Here is a 25858-nt window from a genome sequence, read left to right as displayed (position 1 = left end):
CAGAGTTCAGATTTGTGGGACCTTTTGCTTTGTCAGCTATTAATCCTCATGCTTTTGGTGGGGGTTTTGTATGTACCCTTAAAAGATACTTTTTTTTATGGCTCAGTACATTTTTTAGTATTTTGGTCATAAATGTTTACTGTTTTAATCTTTCTAAATTTCTTTATTTCAGTCTTTCTTTATGAATGTACCCAAGTCCTAGGCTAGCTTTTGCCCTCCATGGGTGAATAAGTGGAGGCAGAGTGTATTGATGTTTTTGTTGTTGCCACTGTACTGTTTTCTGTCTGGGTTTGGTCTGGTAAATGCAGGAAGGAATGGAGAAAGAAATTAGAAGTACTAGCCTTACTTCTCCAAGAACTTCTGCAATGCAAAGAATGAAACCTGATCATCCTAGAGATGATTAGGCTGTCATTCCTGCTTCCCTCCCCGTGCCCTCTCCTTTACTACTGCAATTGATAGCTTTAGTAAATCACGAACTTGAGTAATATAAGACAGCATTTTCCTGTGGCTGCATAAATAACAAGTCTAAACCACCACATTCTGCTTCTGTGACAGGGTGTGCTCTCAGGTCATGCAAGGTTTGGTTTTTAATGAGGATTAAACTTTTATATGCCCTTTTGGCACAAAATGGAAACCATCAAGTAATGTATAAAGTAATAATCTTGGGTAACCAGCAGCTTCGTATTTGTCACTTATAAAAGCTGTACCTGTGGTTATTGTGGGGAAAAAATGGCATTATTTGTATTTGGTTTGAAAATAGCAGAATTGCATGCTGTAGAGAATATCGTGCTGTTTAAAAGCGTGATCTTTAGTGTGAGGAACTTTAGTGTGAGGAACTTCTTTACCAGGAGGAACATCTAGGATTTCAACCTTTCTGTTTTAAATTGTGTAAGGAGAGATGACATCAGCTTTAAATTTTATTTTCTTCTGCTCATCTCCTAATTTTTTGTCTTGTAGTGTTGTCTTTTAGTGTTTTGGCTCTGTGTTTGTGTAACCAAAAAGATTACAGACCTCCTAGCATTCTGAATTTATATTTCTTTAGTCATTCAAGTTGTTTCTCAGCTGAGCACATGTACCAATACTAACATCAATGTTTTTTCTCAATACAGAATTAGAGTGTTACTGCCATCTATGTACAAAAGACAACTTCACGTGTGTGACAGATGGAGTATGTTTTGCCTCAGTAACACGAACTGCAGACAAAATAATACACAATAGTATGTGTATAGCAGAAGTTGATCTGATTCCCCGAGACAGACCGTTCGTTTGTTCCTCCTCCACCAGAGATGGAGTCTTTACTGTGCCTCATTGCTGTAACACACCTCTCTGCAATAAAATAGAACTTCCAATTCCAACACCAGGTAAGGGGGGGTTTGGGCTGGTTTTGGTTTTCCTTCATTGTTTCCAAACAGAAAATTCTGTAAGTTTCAGTTTAGAAGTTTGCAGGTAAATTTGAAGGCCTAAAGTACATCTTACGTTCTGCAGTTACAATTCCATGATATCTGAATAAGAATTGTAGTCTTCTGGGTAGGAATGTTAGGGCTGGTTTTGGAGACTTACACGCAAGTTAAATGGACAGTGTGAGTAAGCGCCTTGGGTTTGTCCTTTGTAATGCTTATTTTGTTTCTTGAAATGGTTACCGTGCAAAAGTGTTAACAAATACCTTGAAATAATTTGAATATCACTGTTGAATATTATAAATTTAGTTGCATGAAAGGAAAAGAAATAGTTTTACCATTTTCTTTTATTTTTACTGTCAGGCCCTACTCCAGGAAAAACAGCTTCTAATCTAGGACCTGTGGAACTGGCTGCTGTCATTGCTGGACCTGTCTGCTTTGTCTGCATTTCACTGATGTTGATTCTATACATTTGTCATAATCGTACTGTAATTCATCATCGTGTGCCAAGTGAAGAAGACCCTTCATTAGATCGTCCCTTTATATCAGAAGGAACTACCTTAAAGGATTTAATTTATGATATGACAACTTCAGGCTCTGGTTCAGGTAAAGGCACACTTCTAGTAGTTATTATCCTGTGTTTAAGAACCTTACAATTCATCAATTTTTTTTTTTTTAATATTGTCAAATCTACTCAAACTTATAATTAACTGGAAAAATGACTAGAAAAGCAACTTCCATGTAGATTCATTCAGTATTAATGAAGATTCAATGTATGGAAGTAAGTGAAATAAAAGAAACATTGAGTTGTTGCCACTGTTCCTTATCATTCTTAGAGTAGCGTGATGTGTATATATATGTACATGTGTGTATATATATATATATATTATATAATGCAAAGAATATCACAGTCACCTATTATAAATGTTTTTTTTTTTCCTGTAAGGCTCAGTCATTTACCTTTTTATTCTGCACAGTTTAGCTAAACTACCATCTTCTATGGCTGTTAGATAATTTCTGAAGGATTTAATTTTTTTAGCTTTAAATTGGAAGTTCATTTATAGATATAGCTATGGAGAATATTCTGAATTCTGAGTTAGTATTTTAGGCAGTTATGTTTGTTCCAGTAAGGATACAGGGAAGTAAGAGACTTAGAGAATATGGAGAGTCAGAGATTTACCTATCTTGGAATGCAGAAAGATTTGATGTATAATTGTTACACCATTAGGACCATAAAACTCTCTATTTAATGTCTGCAGATATAGACTTTTCCTAAAGAAGGCTGAAAAGAAATTCTCATTAAAATTCAAACTTGGTCGCCAGTTGGTCTTTTCATTTGTTATCAGGAATATTCCTTCATTTTCCTTCTGGCATTCTTCCCTCTGCTGCTTCTGAACCTCTCTTTTATGTTTGAAAACTCTGGAAGTACTCCTTCAAAATAAGCTCTTGAAAAGCAGTGAATCCAAGTTAGAAGAAACTTACGATTCTTCTTCTGGAGCAAATGGTTAGAAACTACTGACTGTTCCCTTGCCTATTTGCAAATTACCCTTTAAGTAAAAGCAGCATGCTAGGGAATTACTTGGCTTTCACAGCTGAATTCAGGGCACTCAGGCTGGCCTAGACTCCCAGAGCACCTGACCTACTATAGCATCTGAGCGCTGGCTACTGGTGAATGCATCAGAGGAAGAAAACCAACAAATGTGGTTGATTTTTACTTACCCCTAAGGAGACTCTTTACTAATTTGCTTTTATGCTTGAAAGAGAGTCACATTTCTTATAAAACAAGGCTGAGTGTTTCCTTAAAAGGGATCTTTTAGCTTCAGTGAGTTCCGTGTTGTTGAGCTTATTTACTGTTCTGTACATCACTGTGATTATGGCAGTGAAATAGGAGATACTTTGGGTACTTATTTTCTGTGCTGTTGGCAGTGTATATATTTGCGATGACTTGTGCCATTGTTTCAAAATTAGTCAGTCTATGACTATATAAATTCACAGTGCCCGTGCACTTGAAATGATAATTTTCTTGTGTCCTGAAGTAAGCCTGCAGCAACTGAATCTTATTGAAATGTGTGTTTTAATCCAGACACTTTGGGTACAGCACATTTAAAATTGAGAAAACTGTGCATTTATGGAATAAACTGGGGATGGAAAAGAGGGCTGCCGAAGGGAGGAAAGCCACAGCTGCTAGTTAAAACAATGCTTAACCCTGTGACAAACTGAACTGTGTGAAAGGGGTGGTGTTGGGTCAAGAGATTGCAAAAACACGACGGATATGTACAGAACAGGCAAAATAATCCAGACCTAAGAGGCACAGCTAAGGAAGTGTTTAGTCTGGTGACACAGAGGCTATGTTCTGCTCCTGAATTCATGCTGAGGCAACAGAAGAGCTCACAGTCTATAAATAAAAAAGGATTCTACCAATTTTTTTTTTATTATTTTGGTATTCTCTAATGAGAGGTGTATAAAACAGAGAAATGATCAAAACTCTAAAATTGAGCTTCCTGTTCAGATCAAAAAGGAGTTAGGATTCATTTGCTGCAATGGTGAATAGTAAGCTGCTATTAATTATTCAGTCTCGACTTACGTTAGTATTGCCCTGTTGTTCCATGACGAACAAGACCTGAAACAAGTAGATGCTTCATGAAAGAAGTGGATGAAACATCTAAAATAGATCCTTCTGCTGGAGCTACAACTTCTAAGAGAAGGATTTCAAAGTCTTTTGGAACTGAGAATGATTTTTCAGATCATGATGCAAATCTTTAAATATCAACTACATATTGTATAGACAGATGGGGATGCCCATCTGTTACTCTGTCTCACAAATGACAAAGTAACTTAGTTGCAAGGGAGTGGAAAGAATTGCCTAAAATGGGGGAAAAGCTTGGAATAATACTGGTGGGTAACCTCAATCAGGAGCTATTTAGGAATCCAGAGGGTTCCAAAAATCAATGCAAAGTTGAAGTGAATTTAAAGCTCCTTAAGAACTTCAGCAGTTCATACAAGCTTGAAGGGAAAGAGATTTTTCATTGTCCATGGGATGCTGTTTTTTTTATTTCCTTACTCTTCAGAGAATATTTTCTGGGCAGAGACTTACAAATAGGAACAAAATTCTAGCAGCTGCTCTTGTTGGCTACCTTTAATGCTTTAGAACTCAATTCCTGAATTATCCAAATTAGTTACAAACTTCTTATGCATTGGGCAGTCATTAGTCTAAACTAATTAAAGTATAGTTAAGGTATGGAAAAGAAAAAAAACTCTTTTCTTTTTGCCAGACTCTCAGAACACTTGAGGATACCTTGATACATAAAAATGATGAGGAAGGTTTCAGGAATAAATTGGATGACAATGGCTGAATACAAGGGGTCGAATCCTTCTTCACGCACAGTTAAAAGGAGCTGTATTCCAAGAGCCTGAAGGGTGGTTGTGCCCAGTGTGTATGTCAAAGGCTGAGGCTGTAGCTGTCTCGTGTGAGCTGCTTTTCAGACAGTCTGGCTTGCAGTACAGCAGATGCTCAAGTTCCTGGCGATACAGGGCTGTGTTTCCTCTATAGCAAAAGGAGGAAACTGCTCATTTGCAACAGCAAGTCTGTACTGAATTGCGATGAATGCAAGATAAATGTGGATTCTAATCTTCTGTTTTTGTGAGTTGCCAAAAACAGAAGCAAGTTGAATCTTGTAAATACTGTAAAAATAAGTATAGGAGTAAGTGGGTAGATCACAGTAGGGTTTTTATCCTATTGTGACATGTTAATGTGATGATTGAGGGGGTTGTAATGTGAAACTGAAATGCTTCATACCTGGAAGGTTTAGAGCTTAGTATCTGTTTAGAGGTTGGCTGATATCCTTGGACATTTTTTGAACAATGAGGGATGTCTATAGCAAGTTCAGAGCAGTGCATCTGAAACTGAAAATGTACAGACGGTTTTCTGATACAGCTGTAGGAAAAAAGTACTAGGCCTATCACCCATTTCAGGTACACAAAATCAGCTTGTGCTTGATAATTGCCAGTGGACTTTGCAGTAGTACATGAGTTCTAAGGAAGAAGCTTTCTATTGCCAATGAAGCCACATTTTCCATTTTCAGGATTGAGATTGGTCCTGTAGTTGTTCCAGCCTTTTCTGCATTTCAGAAGTCTGTCCATAAAGAATGCAAGTTAGGCTTCACAGAAGAGCCTTTATGGTTTGAGCATGCATCACAATTGACCTGAGGACAGCTATTACAGTAAAAGTTTTAACTTTCTCAGTAGAAATTACTGCAGTACCTGACAGTGATAAAGTCACTGGTGTGATGTGCTTTTTTTCTCCTTCCTTTCTTCATGTAGGTATGTTTTCATCACAAATCATACAGAAAATTCTTATAGGTCTACGAGTCTTGAACTCCACTGAGCACTGTGGTGGTTTAATTTGCTCTCCTCAGACTAAGATATAAGCATAGCAATGCTGCAGACCAAATCAGTTGTCCTTCTAGTGCTGTCGTTAGCCAAGAATGTCCAGAGATGGACAAGAATTAGTAATTTGAGCTATTAGTTGGGATTTATTTTCTATAACATAAGGAAATACAGGTGTTCTGTCAGCTATTGGAACAGCGATTATGGAGTAATAGATTGTAAAGTGTTTGGTTTAAGTGAAATAATCCTGTACCAAAAGAGCTTACTGTAAGCAGATAACCTGGCTGATGCATTCATCCTGCAGTGTAGTATCAATGCAGAATCCAGTGACAAGCCTTGCAGTTACAACAGAAAAGATTTAAAATGAAGAAAAACCCAGTCTGGTGAGGGATGCCAGTGCTTGTTTAAAATCACTGAAGCACGTTAAGAGGTGCTAAAAGCATGTAGATATTCCAAAGCTATAAAATCTTCATGAATGTAAACCTTTTTTTTCAAATATAATTACTGCAAGGTGCACAAGAATGGCCTGTAAAGAGGGAAGCTTCCATTACAAGGATGTTTTCCTATTTTGCAGTGACTTGGGATTACTAAGAGGCTACTGGCATACTTGGGCATGAGTGTAAGTTTTCAGCAGTACGTGTTGCTGATAAATGTGGTTTAACTTTTAACTTAGAAATGGACAGTCATATCTAGTGCTAAGTAAATTTAATCAATAGCAAAAGTGCTCTTAACCTGCTTTGCCAGGAAGGTTATGGGCAGATCCTTTTTCCAAAAATGAAGTTCAAAACCCCACAAAAACCCAAACAAACAAGCAACCAAAAAAACCCCTCAATCCTGATCCTGATTGTTTCATGGTTGTTTCTTTTTTTCATTTAAATAAAATATTATGGATCAGCAAGTGTCCACATTCTTAACTGAAAGGAAGCGTGTGTTACGTTTTTAACAATAGTAGAGGTAATTGGTAGTGTAATGTCCTAGAGTACTTGTTTTGTTGGCCTTTAAGGCTGAAGGCAGAATCCTGCCTCTGCTTGTCAGGAGTTCACTACAAGCTGAGATAATGTGCATTTGAAGAGAAATACCTTAATGGAATAGGATCTCGTGTTTAGTGTTTGGGATAAGTGCTTGTTTTGTTAGAGTGATATTTAAGGTTAATGTAAAATCCTCTTTTCAGGTTTACCTTTACTTGTGCAAAGAACGATTGCAAGAACAATAGTGCTTCAAGAAAGCATTGGTAAGGGTCGCTTCGGAGAAGTCTGGCGAGGGAAGTGGAGAGGAGAAGAAGTGGCTGTGAAGATCTTCTCTTCAAGAGAGGAACGTTCGTGGTTTCGAGAAGCAGAAATTTATCAAACAGTTATGCTACGCCATGAAAACATACTTGGATTTATAGCTGCGGACAACAAAGGTTGGTGATACCACGAATTCATTTTGTTGTGTCTGTAGCTGGTCAGAATAGACGGTACATGAAGGGCAAGGTAAAGCTGTGAGGATCCCCTTTAAGAGTAGAAAAAAATGATTTTGTTACTAGAGCATTTCAGGGTTTGTGCAGGCTTTTCATAGGTTTAGTGAAGGAAAAGAGTGCATTGTCTCTTTGCTGGAAAACATGCTTTCTTTACATGTGTTTAAAATGCTTTGGTATCAAAAAGGAGATGGCTTATCCTGTGAGCTCACATATCTGTTGAATACTTGTACCTGTAATTACCTAATAACCTAATAATATAAATGCTTGGAACCAAAAGAGATCTTGAGATCTTGTCTAATCTCGTTGTCCTGATATAAGGTAGGAGGTAGAAGATTTATTTTTAAGGCTGAGTTATGAGAAGTTATTCTTTCAAACCTCCAGTTAAAAAATAATATGGAAAAATGGAATTAATGATTTTATTCTTAGCAGTAAAAAACTATACCTGCTTCATGGAGTTCTCCTAATAAGTCTTTAAATATCCACTAAGAGGAACAGTTTAAACATTTTTTCATCTTGATTTGTTGTGGTTACAGTAGATTAAAGTTTCTTGGATTTTCCTGCAGTCCAGCTTAAGATGCAAGAGTATGGCAAAACCTAAACAAGTTTTGAATTTCTTACCTTAAGGGGAGCTAAGATATTACGCTGTTTCATTGAGTTCCTATCAGCTGAAACTGCATGTTTCACCACAAATGGCCTTTGAATTTTTTGCAAAGAAAGCATTAATAGAAAATTCTGTCACCTTAAAGAGGAGTCAAGAATTCACACACATGCTGAATTCTTAAAGGGCTCTCATTTTGTGGGAAATTCCTAAATAATTTTAGTGTTGTTGAAGTATACATGTAAATAGAGGGGTTTTTTAATTACCCCTACATTCATTTCAAATTTCTATATCCATATAAATCTGTAGAATTGGGACAGAATCCAAGAGATTATGTGGAACACTTCTCCAAGAAAGGGTTACCTGCAGTTAACTTGCCCCTAACAGATATTTGTGCAACTTGTTATCCTCCAAGAGGAGGATCTACACCATACCAGCCAACTTCTTCCTGCAGCTTATTATGCTTACCATTAGAAACTGTCTTATTTTCATGCTTAAAATTGTCTTGGCTATTAATAGTACCTGCAAGAACTTGAGTTTTTTTCTGGTGGACCTACTGGAGTATCTGGAGCCTGGGTTTAAAATTAGATTAGTTGCATTAAAACCACAAATGAAAAGCCATTGCTGCAGAAGCTTCAGCTTCCGTGTGTCACTTAAAAGCATCGAGGATGTATTACGATACCTTGGCTGTAACTTGTAGCAAAATCCATCAGTTAAACATACTGGTCTCTCATTTTGCCCAAAACCCTCAGGTAGTTTGTCCCAAAAATACACTTGACTTCTCTGCAGAGGAGGTATGAGGAAGGCTTCTTAAATGGTTAGCTTTCAAAAATAATTTCTTGATTACTGCTTCGGGTTCCAGATGAAATAGCGGGAAGTTCCATTTGACTTGATCATCATTAGGTTCCTTATAATATAATGTGATATGAAATTGTTTCTGGTTTCTACTGTTAATATGCTTTACATACAAAGAAGAAATCCTAAGTTGATAGCTCATGCCATTATTGGAGTCTTTAGGGCTTCAGGGCAAGGGTCTTCTATTTTCTTGAGAACTAGTTGGTGACTGATTTACGAAAAACGGATAAAAACATGTTTTGAAAATGCTGCTATTCTTGACTTTTTTCTAACAGTACTGCCGTCTGAGCAGATGTAGAAAGCTGGGTTATTTTCAACCCATCAATGCAGAATTAATTCTCAGTGTAACCTTCTACATTCTCTCAGTGAGGAAAGATGCACATGCCATTCTCTCTCTGGGTTAAAAATTCAATCCTGAATATTGAAGGAGGTAAATACTTAACTCTTGCTTAGAATATTTCAGGCCCCCTATATCCCATTAAATGGGAGAACCTCGAGGGACACTTATGGGAGTAGTTCTTTCGGTTTAGCAGGTATACTGTCATGGTACTCTGAAAGGAGCAGGTATATCACAAATTTGCCAATAGACACCAAAGGCTTAAGAACGCCTGTTAACAGCCTTTCACTGTAGATGCTGGTACTAACTGATAAATACTAGGTGCTGGGTGCAAGATGAAGTATTCTTTCACAGCGATAATGTCTGTGAAGGATTTGCATCCATTTCTCTGTAGGGCAAACTGCTGAATACATGCAGGAGTTACTACAGCCTAGCTGGAATGCACAAAGTCATTAGACTACAAGCTATAACTGCACGTCTGAGACGCTGCAAACATGACTGCAAGAGATACAGCAGTACAAGGATTTTTAAAATTGGGAAAGGACTAGTGCAGCGGAGCTTTGCAACAAAGCCATGCTGCATTTCTTCCTACTATTAAATGCATTAATTAGGTCTTTCCTCTTACTGCAACTGCATGTTTTTCACAACTGCAGGGGAACATCTGTCTGGCCATTGTAGTGTACAGTTGCTGGAAGAGGTTCCTTTGGATAGGAGGGTGTGTGTATAGATTAGAGCTCGTGACTGTCTTCACCTCTTGTTCTACTACACCATATAGACAGTCCTCATGCCTTAACAGCACATTCTCTTCCTCTGCTTCCCCCAGAGCTGCATGTTCAGAAGGCTGCAGGAGCTGGTCCAATCTGTCTGCTTCCCATCCCTTAATTTACAGGGAAATACATGCTGCTATTAAGCCAGCTTGAGAGCTGAGAAGCAATGAATGATTGTAACTGCAGTTGTGTTCTGTCTGACAAGTATTTGTGTTGTGGGTAGCTCTGTGCTTAGCCACAAGTGTACACTAACTTTCAAACACTGCTAGGCCAGGGAAATTACTTTCAGGGGCATGTGTTGTCTTGTTATGAACCACCTAAACACACAGTTTGCTTTTTGTGGGTTTTTTTTTGTTTTGCTCTCTCGAACCTAGATACTTAAAGTGTATCAGGGAGTACTTATCTGTGCTATTCTGCTAATGAAGGAGTAGTGACAGCAACCTTGGTTTACAGTACTAAAAGTTTCTCTGGATGAGCTGTCTGTAACCATAACTGGGTAGTCATGTTACAAGTAAGGTGAAATCTTGTCCTGAGTGCTTTCAGATAACTTTATGCACCAAAATACTTTGACCTCCCTTCCGCTTAACTGAAAGCTGCACTTCCCTTGGTGGAAGTTCTGTTCAGAGTACCTTTCACGGTAAGCACATCCCCAGGAGTGATGTTAAGCAAAACACGCTGCACAGAAATGAGCACAATTCCTTCCTCTTGAAGAAAAGTAATATTTGAGCCGTTTATTCTTTTTGAAGCTTTGGCTTTAGCCTGAGGAGAAGGAATTTGACTGGAAGATCTTGCTAATCTGTATGGCTCAAGTGCTTTTCATCAATTTAATCAGAGGACTATCTCAATGTAATAGAGTCAAGCTGTTTTGTGAACAAAACACCAATCATCCTTCAGTCACTAACATCTCCCTGAATATCTCATTTCTGACAGCTTTCTCGTTACAGATTCCATCTGAATCTTATATTTTCACTGCTTTTTCATGTTGGGGTATTTTTTTGTCTATGTTACATTATCTCCATGCCAAAAAAGGCTAAGTCTGTGCTTTAAAACACTTGACACGTGACATGACACTACTGAACACATACAGTTAGGCAGTTTCTGTAACGTCTGTATGTTCAACTTGTAACGTGTTTGAAAACCTGTACCAAGCTTGTACCAGGCAATACTGTCACATATTAAAACCTAGAATTTTATTTAAAAAACAAACATGTACCACATCAGAATTTTTGCTTTGCTAATGCCAGTGTGAAAGAAGCAGTTTCCATTTACGTGAATTCAGTCAATTGAATTTTAATTGAAACTTGATTATATATTTGATAAAGCAATTGTTATAAATTCCTCTTTTCAAGAATCAGCCTGAGCTTGCTTGGATGTCACTAAGGTTTTTCTCAAACTGTAATCAGTTTTCTAACAACAAGTTTGAAAGCTTCTATACTCAGAATTTCAATTTTTTTTAATTTTTTTTTATAGAATTGCAAAAGGAAAACCTTTTACCTCTGAGTGATTTTGGTGGTCTAAGATACTTCGAGGTCTCTTGCAAATAGATGCAATAACCGTAATTAGTCTCTTAAATATATTTCTAATAACATACATTTATTTTTTTTGTAATTTTTGTGAACATTCTGAAATTGCTTGGGATTCCTGATCGTTGTGTGAATGTAAACCAAATTAGATTACCTTATCATACAAGACTATGCTACTGTATGTAATTACAACTGAGTGTAATTACTTTTTCTTACCTGATAAGGCAAATCCTGTGATTGAAAGCTTCATGACAGATGCTGTTTACTCTGCAGCCAGAAATACTCAGGGTCAGGTTAATTATTACTTGGTAATAATTAACTACTGTCAGCAGTATAAGAAGACTTAAGTTTATCATAATGTGTTCCACTTAGTGTGCTAAAAAATTGTATAACTTGTCAAATACAGCAAGGCAAGGAGAACATAGTAGGTCCCCTCTGATAGCTGGACACTGGACCTACTGCTGCATTCCAGCTTGTCTGTAATTAATATTCATGTAAGCTTGGATGCAACTCTGTCTCTTATTAAAATCTGGTTGAAGGGCCACAAACACAACATGTGATAGGAAAAAGTCGTGGCTCCTTTCAGAATGGATACTAAGCCCAGCTTTATATTTTCTTCTTTGGAAGGAATGTAAAAACTGAATATTAAGGCTTGCAGGTGATAAGTAAGATAAAACTGAAGTAGAAGTCTAATCAGCAGCATATTCTCCTCTTAGGTGGGCGTGTAGAGTTATGAGGGGGGAACTTTATGCAAAGGCACCCTAGTCTTGATTCAGAGCAGTGATAATTATTCAAGAACTGACGTCTTTTAAAGAGCTTATATAAACACAACAGATCTGGTAGATTAATTAAAATTAGTTTAATTTCTCTACTTTTTGTTGTCTAGTTTAGACACCTGCTGAGGTCTCCCATTCCTAAGAAAGAGGAGAAGAAATCGAGTATAGGACCAAGTAATGAGTGTGCAATGCCCAGGAGAGCATTATTTCAGGCGGTGTAGGGTCATAAGTGATGAAACAGTAGGATAAAACAGTGAAGAGAATATTCTGAAGGGATTCAGTTAGTTTACTTTGAACTTTTGCAGCTCTTAGGAGCTCTTGGATTATATGCATTTGAGAGTATCTCTTCTGTGCCTGTGGACTCATACCTGATTCTAATGGGTCTATAAGATTGATTTAGTGAAGCTGATACTGTTGGACTGACTTTTCAGAGACCATAATTCTCCTTGGGAAAAGTCACATTTACTACTATGCTGAGTTAAATGAGTTCATGCTTGGATATTGCAAAGTAGCAAGAGAAGGAGCGGTTCTATTTAGAAAATAATGGAAGCTATTTTAAAAAATAATCTTTAATTTCCTTATTCTTTGTTAAAAATGCAAAACTTGGGCATCCCTTCTGTACCCAAATCCGGGCATATTATAAGACTCTTCCTGCTGCAATAGCAGCTTTCTAACAGCCCTTTAAAGGTTAGAGCATGTGACTGCTTTCTTTTGCCTGTTTAAATTAGCAACTTATTATTATTATTTTATTTATTATTATTATATTTATATATCATTATATTTATTATTATTTACTAACTTCTTATTAACAACTATTCTCTAGCAAGCCAGAATTCTCTTTCCATTATGGGAATTGTTTGAATGTGGATTAGTCTTTTATTTCCCTACGCTGAAGTATTTGGAGGCCTTTTATTTTATTTTTCGATTACTTTTAGTGGTGTCGCTGGCCTCTCTAGGAATATCCAAGGAAAAGACAAGGTTGCAAGTTTTCCCATTGCCACTGAAGTGTTTATTAGAGATAAGCACAAGTGCTTCCATGAAGGTAGTTTCTGTCAATCTGTAGATCAGGCATTTTGTGCCTCTGGCTTTCCTGGGGCAAGTGTGTTCTTTTGAAACTAAAAATTTTTCAGTATATTTATGATGGGAACTAACTCCTAACTCCTGAATTTACTTTTCTGACTCATGTTCTTTGTATTTAGTTCCTGGAGTAATCCTTAGGGACTAATACACAATGAGACACCTTACTGACTTCTGCTGAGTGTTCTCACTTGTTCTGAGTACACAGGGGGCTGTATAATTCAGGATAGAAGTCCAGATGAAATCTTTTACGGGATGATGAAAGATTCTTCTTCAAAAGTTGCTAGCTGTAAAAACACTTCTCAGGTTTGCCACTGGAGAGTTGCTTTCATAACAAAACCAAATTGGAAAACCTTCTCTGGGTGTATTTTTACTTCTTAGGTAAAAAAACCTTTTGCACCCCTCTTTGATTTGGATTGCTTAATAGTCTTCTCTGTGTGGCTTAAACGTCAAAGTGTTTTGTGTCCACTACTTAAACAATGTGAACGATAAGAACTAAGTTCTTCTCTCTCGTTTATATGCCCTGGAATACCTACACATGTATTATGGCCTGTCTTGTTTTTCACAGTTCAGCGAAAAGTCATGCTGGTTTTCTCGGTGTTTTTCTTTACTCTTGTGCCTCCTGGAAATCTCAATTATTGCCAGCAATTGAGAGGTCACTAGAGGTGGGATTTAACTTTTTTCTTGAAGTCATGTGTCCAGTTGCTGCCTGTAAGCTTCTACTCTAGGAAGAAAAATCCACCAGCTGCTGGTAACTGTGGAAATTGTCTCCCAGGTTGAGGGCACAGTATGGGAAGACTGAAGGAATTAGGGAGCTTAGCTTAAAACACTTTTTTTTTTTTTTTTTTTTTTTTAATTAATGGTTAGCCTGGACAATATTGTACTAGACTGATGGTGACAGGATCAGTTTTATGTTTTGCATTCAGCATGGTTCCCTGCCTCCCCACACTCCAGCAGAAAAGTTAGGGAATGGCAGGGCCTGGCTAATAACCTGAATAGTTCACTCTGAATATTCACCTCAGAATTATGGTCACATGAGTTTTCCATGGTTTGTCTTCTAGTTTAAATAAAAGAATACTTACTAAGCTATTCAGAATGCCTCCCATGATATTTGCAGCCCTTACAGAGGTGTTTAAATTCTACAGGGATAGAAGTAAAGATTTAAGAGTCTAACTTGCCGAATTTACTTGCAAAACATAATTTCTACTTCATAAGCATTGTATAAAAGTAGAATATGTGGTCTACTTGTCTTTTGTGTGTGTACGTGTTATTCATGCCGGTGTTATTTTGCAGACAATGGCACATGGACTCAGCTGTGGTTGGTGTCAGACTATCACGAGCATGGATCACTCTTTGATTACCTGAACAGGTATACAGTAACAGTGGAAGGAATGATAAAATTAGCTTTGTCCACTGCCAGTGGTCTTGCTCATCTGCACATGGAAATTGTTGGTACACAAGGTAATCTTACAATTCTTCAGTTTGTCACATGGATAATACTGGTTGGTTTTCTGGGTTTGTTTTTTTTTTTTTAATGACATATCAGTAGTTCATTCTACTATGTGATAATTTCTAATTAATAGAACTTAATTTGGAAGGCTTTTTGTCTTCGTTTCTATGGCATTGTGATGTAGCAATCATTCCTCCAAAACATCCATTAAAAGGCACCAACTAATGGTGCATGTAGTATCTTTTTAACTTCGAGTTGAGACAGCACTAAGGGTCTATTTCCAGAAATGTTAGAATTTTTTTTTATGGGAAATAATATGTGTGTGCTATAAATATTTGCAGGAATAGGGAAAGGAGCAGTAGAGAGGTGTGATGGTAACATGAGGCACTTTCCTGAACAGCCAGACAATCCACAATGAAATATTTCAGGAGTTACCTTGATGCATGTAAAGTGTCAGAACTGGAAGGAGTTCTGTAACTTCAAACAAAATTTGCACCAGAATTAGAATAAAAGCAGTTTGATTTTTTCTTTTTTTTTTCTTTTTTTTTCCTTTTTTTTTCTGTTTGTTTGTTTGTTTTTTAATACAGATATGTTATTTCTATTTTTTCCCTTCCAGGCAAACCAGCGATAGCCCACAGAGATTTGAAGTCAAAAAATATATTGGTGAAGAAGAATGGAACGTGCTGCATTGCAGACCTGGGATTGGCAGTTAGACACGATTCAGCTACAGACACAATTGACATTGCCCCAAACCACAGAGTGGGAACAAAAAGGTAAAATCATTCACGTGATGTGTCAGGCAACTTCTGTAATAAAATGCTTTGTTTTTTCTTGTCCCATATAGCAGCAGGGAAATGTAATGGCAGATATAATCAGACAGTAAGAACTTTAAAGAATGTTAATTGCTGATACGTGTAAAATATTGAAAACTTGCAAAATACTGTAGGTATAAGTATGTATTAAAACAGTTAAGAGACTTCATGACTAATGGTGTTAGAGACTCCAGTGCTTTATTCTTGCCTTGTGTCGCATGAAAATGTTACTTGCAGCCCAGTCAAGCAGGAGTGTAAGATAGGATATTAACAAATGAAAGTAGAAAGCTGGGTTTCTTCAGGGTGAAGCCTATTTGGTAGAACATAAAAGGTGCAGAGTCTTGGACATGTTCTTTCTTGGAACCACATTTTTGAGAGAAATACAAGGACTTAAAACAGCAGTCCTCTTTGTCATCTAATGCATAGATAGAATCATCAGTGGATGAGTCAATATATTTTCTTTTAAAAGACTACTTTTGCATTTGGAAAAATTTCTCTTGCCCTTAAAAGAATTTGAAGCTGTTTAATCCCATCAGCAAACTGCAAATTAATTTACTGACTGTAATTTATCATTGCTGAACCTTCAGTCAATAATAACTGGAAGCTGTTCTGAGGAGCAGATAAATTTCCTTTAGTAAGCTGTACAGCTACACAGCATACAGAGATGGCAGCGCTAAGAGTGAACCGTAACAGCCAATGGGGATGTGGGGAACTTTTTGTTCCCTTGATGCCTAAAGGTTCAGTGGTATGACAAACTGACGTTTGGACACTGGTCGTGGAGAAATGTGTGACAAGCCAAGCCCATGTGCCTTAGCAGTGTTAGAGAAAATTCTGTGTTGATGTTGGCCAATGTCCAGTCCACGCATAAGAAATACTTTTGTTATATATCTCTAGAGGTGGCAATACTGCAGGGGAGGGGTGTGATGGGCATTTTATTGTGAACTAGGATGCCCCTTGAACTGTGTCTTTGGAAGGAAAAAACCCCGAAACATTATTTTAAGGCCCGGTCAACTAAAGCTTTTAGAACATGTGCTGAAAATTTCTTTTTCTGACAGTTACATTGCTGAAGTTACTTTTTGCTAAAGCTCTGCTGTACTAGTCCTTTGCCAGCTTTAAAATTACCACACAAATGGTCAGATAGGATTTATTTTCTGAGCTACTGCTACATTACAAGGTACTGGGCATTATTCCTTCTCAGAGTCTCTAGTAATCATTGGTAGTGAAACAGCAGGCTTACTTTGGAATTTGTCATTGCAAACTTTGCTGCGTGCAGGGCACATACCATGTGTGATTTTGTCTTTTTTACTACACCTACGTGCCAAGAAAAACAATGTACAAATCGATTAGTCTAGTTAGTTAGTACAAATCTCTTTAGTCATTGAAGAAAGAATCGTTTCAGCTGCGTCTGTAGATCCCACTTACCAGATCTCTTCTTGCACAGGCATTATTAAATTGCTTGTTCATCTGCCTTATGCTTCTTCTCAAGGGTAAAGCTGTAGCAACTCTTGCTTACTGCAGTGGGCACCAGCAGGACTAATCTGTTTCCCATTTAAAAGACATTTGTCATTTCTACCTCTCTGAAAATTGCTCATTCTTGTAAAAGTCTTGGTCCCCTCTTCCTCCTTCTTGTGCATTCTTAGGTAAGTAACTCTGCACCTCTGATTAATTTTTCATAGTACAGGTCAAGTCTACCTGTTCAGTGGCAGTTTTAGCTCCCGTTGATTGCCACTGCTGGAAGCTCTTCTGCACATGGAAGCTCCGTGTGCAAGTTCAGGGGGATTTGACAAAGTTTATATTTTTCTAATTGTTATAAAAATGTATGGTCTAGGGAGCAAGCAAACTCACTCTTGGGTGAGTGATTGAGGTGCTGAGTCAAACTAACGATCCTTCTCTTCTGGCTTTATTTCTTTCGTGCTCAGAGGCTTAGCTTTACCAGAGGGTGTGAACTGTGTGCTTTCATAGCTCAGCCTGCAGCTTTCATAGCTCAGCCTGCAGCTTTCATAGCTCAGCCTGCAGCGGAAAGCAGGGAACATGAGCTTTAAACTGAGAACGAAATAGATCCCTCTCTCGCTCCCTGAGGCAAGTAAAAAAACTCTCCTTCTCGTTCTCTTTTTATTTCTTTTAGAAGTGTGGCCCAGCTGTTACTTTTGGTAGTTCAAATAGGCTGTTGTTAAAAGAAGTTTGGCAGCAAATTCTTCCTTTACATGGCTGCTTCTCTGAAGTTTACCTGAACCAAATATGAGCAGAATGCTACCTTGTCAGTATAGGCTTAATGAAGATGTCACACTCAGTATCATTGTGTATGGGTCCTGTTTGATGACACCAAGCTCCCTCTATGTTGCACAGGAAATTTAGGCAATTAATCCTAAGCCCTTGGACCAAAAGGAATGGGAGAAGGAGGTCAGCAGGCACCCAGAGTTTGGCAAGACCATGCTCAACATAATTTGTAGACTTGTGCTTTCACTCTTGGGTGATACTGAGCTGCAAACCTTGTTCAGAAGGTCAGAGTTAGTCTGTGTGGAGTAGCTCTCTCCAGAAGCTAAAATACCGTTTCTGGCAAGCATTGCATTTCCAGTGCGTGAGCTCCAAGGAGATGCCTGCTTCTCTCCCTTTTGTCTAACAGCCACGAACGGCTCATCTGCTAACCTCGCTTAGGTGACCTCCTTGCCTTTCACCTCTCCTTTCAGCAATGATCTCTCAGACTTTTTGGGCAGTCAGTCACCATTCAGTGTTATGGAAGCCAAAACCAATCTAAATGCATTGATGGAGGATCATGGTAAGAGGTCACTTTGCCAATAAATTCAATGGAAGTCACATTGCGGGGAGGGAGGGAGGGATTTTTTGCCACATTCAGGCCTCTTATGGTCTTACATGTTTAAACCCTTGTCCTTAGGATGATTTACAAAAGCTGAGACAATCTCCTTCATTGCTTGTTGAAGTGATTCTGGCTGACCTCTTGCACCGTGGTTGGGGGTTTTGGTTTGGTGTTTCTTAAGGTCCATCAGTCTTCTTATCCCCGTGTGATCTAAAGATAGATCAAATATGCTTTGTGCTAAGTTCCAAGCTGATTACTATACTGTCGAGCACATGAAGTAGCACAAAAGTATCCAGTAATGCAAAATCCTTGGAGAGCATTGAAACACTCACCACAGTCTTGCATTCTTGATTGAAATGTTTTCGATATGGTGGACCAGAACAATTTGAGCCTCGTCCATGTTAAAACTTGTGACATGTAAACTTAACTTGACTCAACTTCCATTCAATAATTGCCGTCGAAGTAAACCTTACATTCCACTTTAGACAGTTGTCCTCTGCTTTGTGCTGTGTTTATCAATTGTGAGGAATTGATATGCCTTAGAAGAACTCTCATGTCAGCAAACCTTGTTCTGGGTAGTAAGAACAGATGCAGCTACTGGTTGTGGTGTTGCTCCTTTTTTTGATAGCCCTTGCTTCCTTGTGTCCTCGTAATTTCCGTAATACACAGTAGTTGCTGAGAGAGTTCTAAAGGGTGTGATAATCCTGACATTTATTTTAAGTAGTGTGTCTTGTATTCTGTGTACCATCCATGGTGCTGGAAAAGAAAGAAAACCCCCTAGCATTATGTGATGAAATGAAATCGTGCCTAGGCCTCTGTGGCTGTTCTAGGCACTGTATTCTACTCCAGTGATCTATACATGTTGCTTTATTACCAGTCAACAGTGCTCTCCAAAGCCCTGGTGCCATTCTTTGCATGCTTCTTTAATGTCAGCCTGAGACTGATGGGGCAGTGATGTGGAGGAACACTCTGAACTCTGCTAAACATTACATACTGGATTTAGCTGCCAGAGCCGCACCAGAATGATAGAGCAAATACCACAACTGATGTTGATTTGATGCAGCAAATACCATTCATTCTTTGCATCAGCCAGTGAGGATGCTGCTGTCAGTAGCTCTCACAGTAAGGTCCACATTGACATTTTTGCTAACATTTTGCCTGACGTTCTCGCATAAGGCTTAGTCACTAAACAAGGTAACAATCGCTTGGATGCCATGACCAGTTTTCAGTCCTCGTTTCTCAGTTGAAAATTAGTCACAGATTTTTTTTTTTTTTTTTTTGGGGGGGGGGGGGGGAATGTGGATAAAGTAAGCTTGTGAGCATTGTGAGCACTTCTTAAAGTGTAACCCAAATAGCATTTACTATTATGATGAAGAATGAGCTACTGCAATGGTAGGGAGCCTTTGTTCTCAAGGAGTTTTTAACACTGCTGTTTTTTTAACCAGGACTTCACACGTATCCCTCTCTAGTCTTGTTAGGGGATGTTTTAAGTGGCTGCTATAACTTGTCAGATTCCAGGAACTGGGGCTTCCTCCTGCCTGCCCTCTGGAGCTCAGCTGGTGTGTCCTGGAGGGCTGGGGCTCTGTTCATCTGAGGCCCGTGGATGCGGCTGCTGCTTTCTTTCTTGGTATTCAACCAGTCATACACACACATACACAATACTGACGGGGCTGATTACACAGATTGCTATGCACCATGTGCTGTGTTCAACACCCACATAAAACACTGTCAGAACTTGTATAAAACATAAGTATAGACAGCCAAGTCTCCTTCCTTATCTTCAGCTGATCAGGACTGAACTTCGTTACTGAAAAGCACACACTCCCTTCTGCAGCCTCACAGGTCCCTGCGTGTTTATGAATCCCTCAACCATTCATACAGCACTCTGTGTCTAATGCTCTCTTTGGTGCTCTGTGGGTCTCCTCCTCACCAGCTGGATTAGTTCACAGTAGCAAACAGATGATGTAGTCATATGCACCCTACATGCGTGGATACCCTCAAATACCAGTGTGGGCCCTCCTCCTGTCAAACATCCCTGCCTAGGCCACCTCGTTGCTGGCCTAGACCAGCTTGAAGTTTGCTAGAGAATTCCAGCCATGCACACCATCCGTGTATACCAGGTTTGGGGAAATGCAAACCACCTGGCCCACTCTAGCAGTGGCACCCAGGCACAGAAGACCTGTGACTCCCACTCCAGTTGTTGGTGCTGGGAGACCTGTACTCTGCTTTTCTTATCCCCAGTCTCTCCTGTAGCTGGTTCATGTAGGGTGTAACTGTGAAGCCTCTGACCCATGGTCTCATTTCAGGGGGACTGAAGCAGAGACCCTCATTTACTCCAGTTGCTGGCACCAGAGATTCCTTCACCTGCTGTCTGACTGCAGTTGCTCACCTAGAATTTATTCACACTGGTCCTCCCACAGTTGCTCCAGATATTTGGTCTTAACACCTGCTGACCTGTGCTTCTAGGATCTGCGTTTCCCGTTTCAGCTGCTGATGTTGAGACCCTCCTTTTCTCTAGTTGCTTGTGACCCCAGGCCTGAGGGCAACTTCATCCCTTGTCCCACTCCAAATGCTAGACCTGAATTCACTCATACCTGCCTCCAGTTGCATACATATAGTTCTTAAAAAGCATGTGCACATGGGGTTGACAGTGAGATTACACAGAAAACCAGGTTTTAATAAAATAGGGTGCACTGGCAAGCACGTGCAGACTGGCAACCTTTTGTGCAACTGACCCCTTTTGCTACCCTTTTCTATCTGTTGCCCCACTTCTGTTCCCTTTCTCCTAAACATTCCTTAATAAGCATTGCATAGTCCCACAGGCCTCCCTTTGAATATCCACAGTCCTGGTGTTCCTCTTGTTTTCTGTTTATTAGCATTCACAGTGTCCAGACTGGGCCTCCCTAAAGCTATGCATTTCTTGGTAGCCTATCCATTAGCAACTGGAGACTTCTGGTCTTTGTTATTGTCTCTGTTATCCCTTGTCTGTCAGGTTTATGGCTCTACTTGTTTATAATTTTGCATTTACTTTTTCCCCCCATTTCTTTGCTTGTTCCTCTCAGTTTAATTATCCGCTTTGCACTGAAAGGTCTGTGATTGGATAACCTTAATGAAGCAGATTTTCTTTTGTCCTCTTTTCCACACAAATATTTTAATTTGGTTTTGAGCTGATCAGTAGTAGTGAACTTCCTCTGCTCTAAGTGTTCATGATTTTTTTTTTTTTTTTTTTTATTGCAAACAGGTACATGGCTCCTGAAGTTCTAGATGATTCCATAAATATGAAACATTTTGAGTCATTCAAACGAGCAGACATCTATGCAATGGGATTAGTCTTTTGGGAAATTGCTCGGCGATGTTCAATTGGTGGTACGTGGCAATCTTTACAAAATTGTGCATCTAAGAAATTTTAAGTAAGGTACTCAAACTTATTTAGATTCTGAAAACAGTTTGCTCTAAAAGTGGTGCAAGGTAATAGCCAGTATGTCTCAGACTTTCTAGTTGTTAATCCTGTAAATGATGACTGATCTACTCAACCTCATTTAAATTGAGGAACCACACCTGTTGAAGAAAATAGGAAATATTTGTGTCTTTTTTTTTCCCCCTAAAACTTCATCTAGAGTGGAGAAAAGGGTGAAGTTAAATGTTCTGTGAGCAAGGGGCAAACACCACAAGTAGGAGCTAGCTAAAATGTGCTCAGATAACATCTATACCTTATTTAAAATGAGGCATGCTGTTATTAATTATATGCTCTGAAGAAGCATATAATTAATAGCATAGCATATGAAAGCATATGAAAGATTTGACAGAGCTTATATCTCTTCCATGTTTATAAATTTTAAATTCTTCAACGCTAATGTAAATGCTCCCAAGATATGGTTAAGGATTTTTTTTTATTATTATTGTTTATTTATTTGTCAGTCATTGTAATGTAACTTTTAAAAATAAAAACCAAAAACTGGTAGGGTACTAATAAGGAAGACAGCAAAAAATGGAGAATATGTCATCTAGTGTCAGCTAAAATAAAGCCGTTTTCAACCTATTACAGGAATCCATGAAGATTACCAGTTGCCATACTATGACCTCGTTCCTTCAGATCCTTCTGTTGAAGAAATGAGGAAAGTTGTGTGTGAGCAGAAGTTAAGGCCCAATATTCCAAACAGATGGCAGAGTTGTGAGGTATTAACTAACCTTGTTAAAGCTGCTTTAGTGGACACCAGAGCTTTTAGTGATTTTAGTGGCTTAAAAACTGTGCTTGTTTTTGAAGGGAGAAGGGCTGCTTCTAGGAGAACTTAATTAATTTCGTTCTGATCATTGTGGCTTTGTTAAATGTCATTGTTCCTTGGTTATACACTAGTATTTAAATGTATTTTCATAAAAACTAATAGCTAGCCCTGAATGCAGGGATTCTAGGATCCCTTCCTGTGAAGCATAGGTGATGCCATTTAGATTAGAGCTAGTCTGAAATACATTATACAAAAAGCATCGTTGCAAATAAATTTTGCAGTGGGGAGTTGTACTGTGTCTAGGTGGAACTGAGTTAACTTCCCTCCAAGCAGCCTGTACGGTGCAGCGTTCTGGATCTGTGACCAAAAGAGTTGGACAGCACACTGACGTTTTAGCTATTGCTGATCAACACACAGCTTCGAGGCATTCTCCATTTCTCATGTGGGTCGGGGGTGGACAGGAGCGTGAGAAGGAACACATTTGGGACAGCTGACTCAAATTGGTCAGAGGTAATATTCCATACCATTGCCCTGGGAACCCAGCTAGGGCTACAGCCAGTGCTTTCTGATTCACAGCTTAGCAGAGCAGCTGTGGTAGGCTCCAGAAGGAGTAAGGGATTGATAAGATACGATGCACATGAGATAGAAGAAGGAACTAGGTTGTGGCATGTGTGAAATGAATGCATGGGTGAAGGCCTGAGAGAAGAGATTTGGGAAGAGAATACAAGAAGGAGAGAAAGGTGATGCTATGCACTAGCAAGCTGTGGAGCCTTTTTTTTTTAAATGATGGCGCTTCAATCCTGATAACTTCCTATCAGTGTAATACAGTTTTCGGTGTAAAATTTTGGAACATCTTCAGTTTTTGTGGTTTGCTTTGTGAATGCTACTACACAAGTAACAGACTTCAAAGTATGGCTGTTTAAAGGATACAACTACTCCAAAAATTTTCAGTCTCCTTACAGAGCTTCATTTTGAGGAAGACAGCTGATACATTTCTTAATTGCTTTATATTGAACTAACTCCTTAACACAATACAATAAAAAGAGGCTATTTTTGTCTAATGTGAAAGTTCAGAAAACAGTTACAGACAAGCTACTAATTTTTCATTAAAACGTTTTTTCGTGGGCCAAAAGCCTGCTGTAAATTACTGGACTTGCACTAGAGTATTGAGAGAGTTTTGGTTTTCTGTAAATAAAGTAAGAATTTGATTTTTTTTTTTTTTCCGGACAGCACACTCTTCCACGCAGCTGTAGTACTGGTAGCAGACTTCAAAAACACGTGAAGAGGCTAAGGCAGGCCAGCGTTTCCGTGGTCTGCATGGGAACAGCAGGACATATAACGACTTGTCTTTCCTTTGCAGGCATTGCGAGTAATGGCCAAAATTATGCGGGAATGCTGGTACGCCAACGGAGCTGCCAGGCTGACAGCTCTGCGCATTAAGAAAACATTATCACAACTCAGTCAACAGGAGGGGATAAAGATGTAATCCTGGATTTGCTACCGAGGAACACTGTAAAAATCCCTATCTGCACCAGAGCGGCGTGTTAAGATGGTTAATTGTTCTACCTCACTGGGGGAACAGAAGGATATTGCTGCCTTTTAGTACTTCATAGGAACGTCACATGTTAGTATTTTTGTGGATGTGCTAAACAGTTGTGTTGGGTCCTTTCTGTGCACTATGAACCTCTTTCCCAGGTTACTTACAAAACATCGTATATTCTCGTTTTATTAACTTGTAATTTTTTTATTTGGAAAGCTGATAGCTGGTTTTTACTAGTTAACTGTGCTAAAAGTAGGAGGTCACTACTAAAATGGAACTGGTTCACCATATTGTTCTAAAGTGCATTGATGATTCTTCAGGCAACTTCATTCCTGGCTGGTACATTGACTATTCTGAACCACTGTCTCAATTCCTTGATTCAGATTGTGAATGTACACTCGGAGTATACTTTGCTTGCTATTAAGGTAGTGTATCTTTTGGACTCTGACCTTGACTTACAAATTGACCTCATTCAGTTGTGGGAACATAACTTATGCAACTATACTTTATACACGATTACTGGGTTTTTTCCACTTTTTCAGAACATTACATTGCCTTCAAAATAGATTGTATCACACCAGTAAGTGCCACTTTTGAGTCTTTTAATGCAAAGCAGTAGGAACATACGAAGCCTTTCGTACTTTGGGTTTCAAAAATAGAAGTTAAAAATTAACTGTTCCTTTGCCTAGCTAAGATCTAACTCTCACTTGTTTCAGCAACGTGATTCATGGAATATTTTTAATTTTACCAAAATCTGACTCTTGATACCACTATAGGAGTTTTAAATAGTGTAAGCTAGTAAATTCACTGTCATATTTTGTAATTGTCAAGCTATGAGTCATAATTATGTAGATGATTTTTTTTTTTTCTCAAGGGGTACTTCTAAAAAGCTTGAAGTACCTCTCTACTTCAGAAAAGTAGCAAGAAGAGTAAAATGTTCTTAAGGGAGACCTTGCTTCAGTAAATCAAACATGAAAAGCATATTTTCTGTGTAGTTCTGCTGAGTCTTAAGGCTCAAAGAACAATATTTGCAATTAAACGAGGATTAAGTGCACCTGTAATTAGAGAAAAGTTATTTGGGCTTTTGTACTAGAAAGGTCAAAGCTGCTTAAAAATTTTATGTGCATATATGTTGTGTGCCTCATACACAAAGTGGTGAGCTACAGAAAGTGGTGAGCTTGCAGGTCTTTGGATACAAACACCAGAGGATTCCAGCAATCCTCTTCATATGAGAAGAACAAAGCTTATGGTGGCTTGTGTTGTCATAAGAGCACAGAAGAATATGCATGGCTTTAGTCAAGATTTTCCTGAGATTTTAAGGGTATCATAAAGTTTTCACAAACCTGTATAGGAATTGAATTGCTTGCTGCCCAAATGTACAACTTCTGGAGGGGACTGGAAGAATTAATATGGGAAATTCTCCTTAAAAAACTGCTGTTACCAGGATATTTTTAATTGCAGTTTTAGGAAGAGTCTGGTTGGCCTTTGGTTTCATCAATGCCCAAAACAATCTGTAGTATTTCAGTGTGTAAATATGCCTGGCAATTAATATATCCCCTAACCTCCTACTCTCAGGACACATCAGTACCCATCCCGCTACGGAACACACATGGCAATGTTACCTTTGCTTACTTTTTGGTGTTTCATGTTGCCTGCTTGGAGATCAGTTTGGTTGATTGGGGAATTACAGACCCTCAGAGGTTGAATTGGAAATAATGAAATGCTTTATTTGGCCACCTTTATGGATGAGTTTACTCATACTGGAAGACAGCATTCAGGAGAAAAGGAAGAACTAAGGGAAGTTCTTGGAAAACAGGCTTAAACATGCATACAGCTGTCACAC

The 25858-nt window shown here is 38.7% G+C and overlaps 1 protein-coding gene across 1 annotated transcript in view; it reads left to right on the top strand.

Moving 5' to 3' along the window:
* The window catches only part of TGFBR1 (transforming growth factor beta receptor 1), a 31584-nt gene extending 5939 nt beyond the window's left edge, over positions 1-25645 (top strand). The window contains exons 2-9 of the mRNA XM_027896350.1: positions 1110-1361; positions 1761-2003; positions 6955-7185; positions 14469-14636; positions 15242-15398; positions 21494-21618; positions 22298-22428; positions 23836-25645. Coding sequence (XP_027752151.1) covers positions 1110-1361; positions 1761-2003; positions 6955-7185; positions 14469-14636; positions 15242-15398; positions 21494-21618; positions 22298-22428; positions 23836-23961 — 1433 coding nt within the window. The 3' untranslated portion in view covers positions 23962-25645. The remainder of the gene's footprint in view (positions 1-1109; positions 1362-1760; positions 2004-6954; positions 7186-14468; positions 14637-15241; positions 15399-21493; positions 21619-22297; positions 22429-23835) is intronic.
* The last annotated feature ends 213 nt before the right edge of the window (positions 25646-25858 follow it).

Source organism: Empidonax traillii, unplaced genomic scaffold, assembly GCF_003031625.1.
Source record: "Empidonax traillii isolate 1590-97213 ecotype Southwest subspecies unplaced genomic scaffold, ASM303162v1 scaffold494:size460735, whole genome shotgun sequence".
NCBI classification, from domain to species: domain Eukaryota; kingdom Metazoa; phylum Chordata; class Aves; order Passeriformes; family Tyrannidae; genus Empidonax; species Empidonax traillii.
This window is presented reverse-complemented; position numbering and strand designations above follow the sequence as displayed.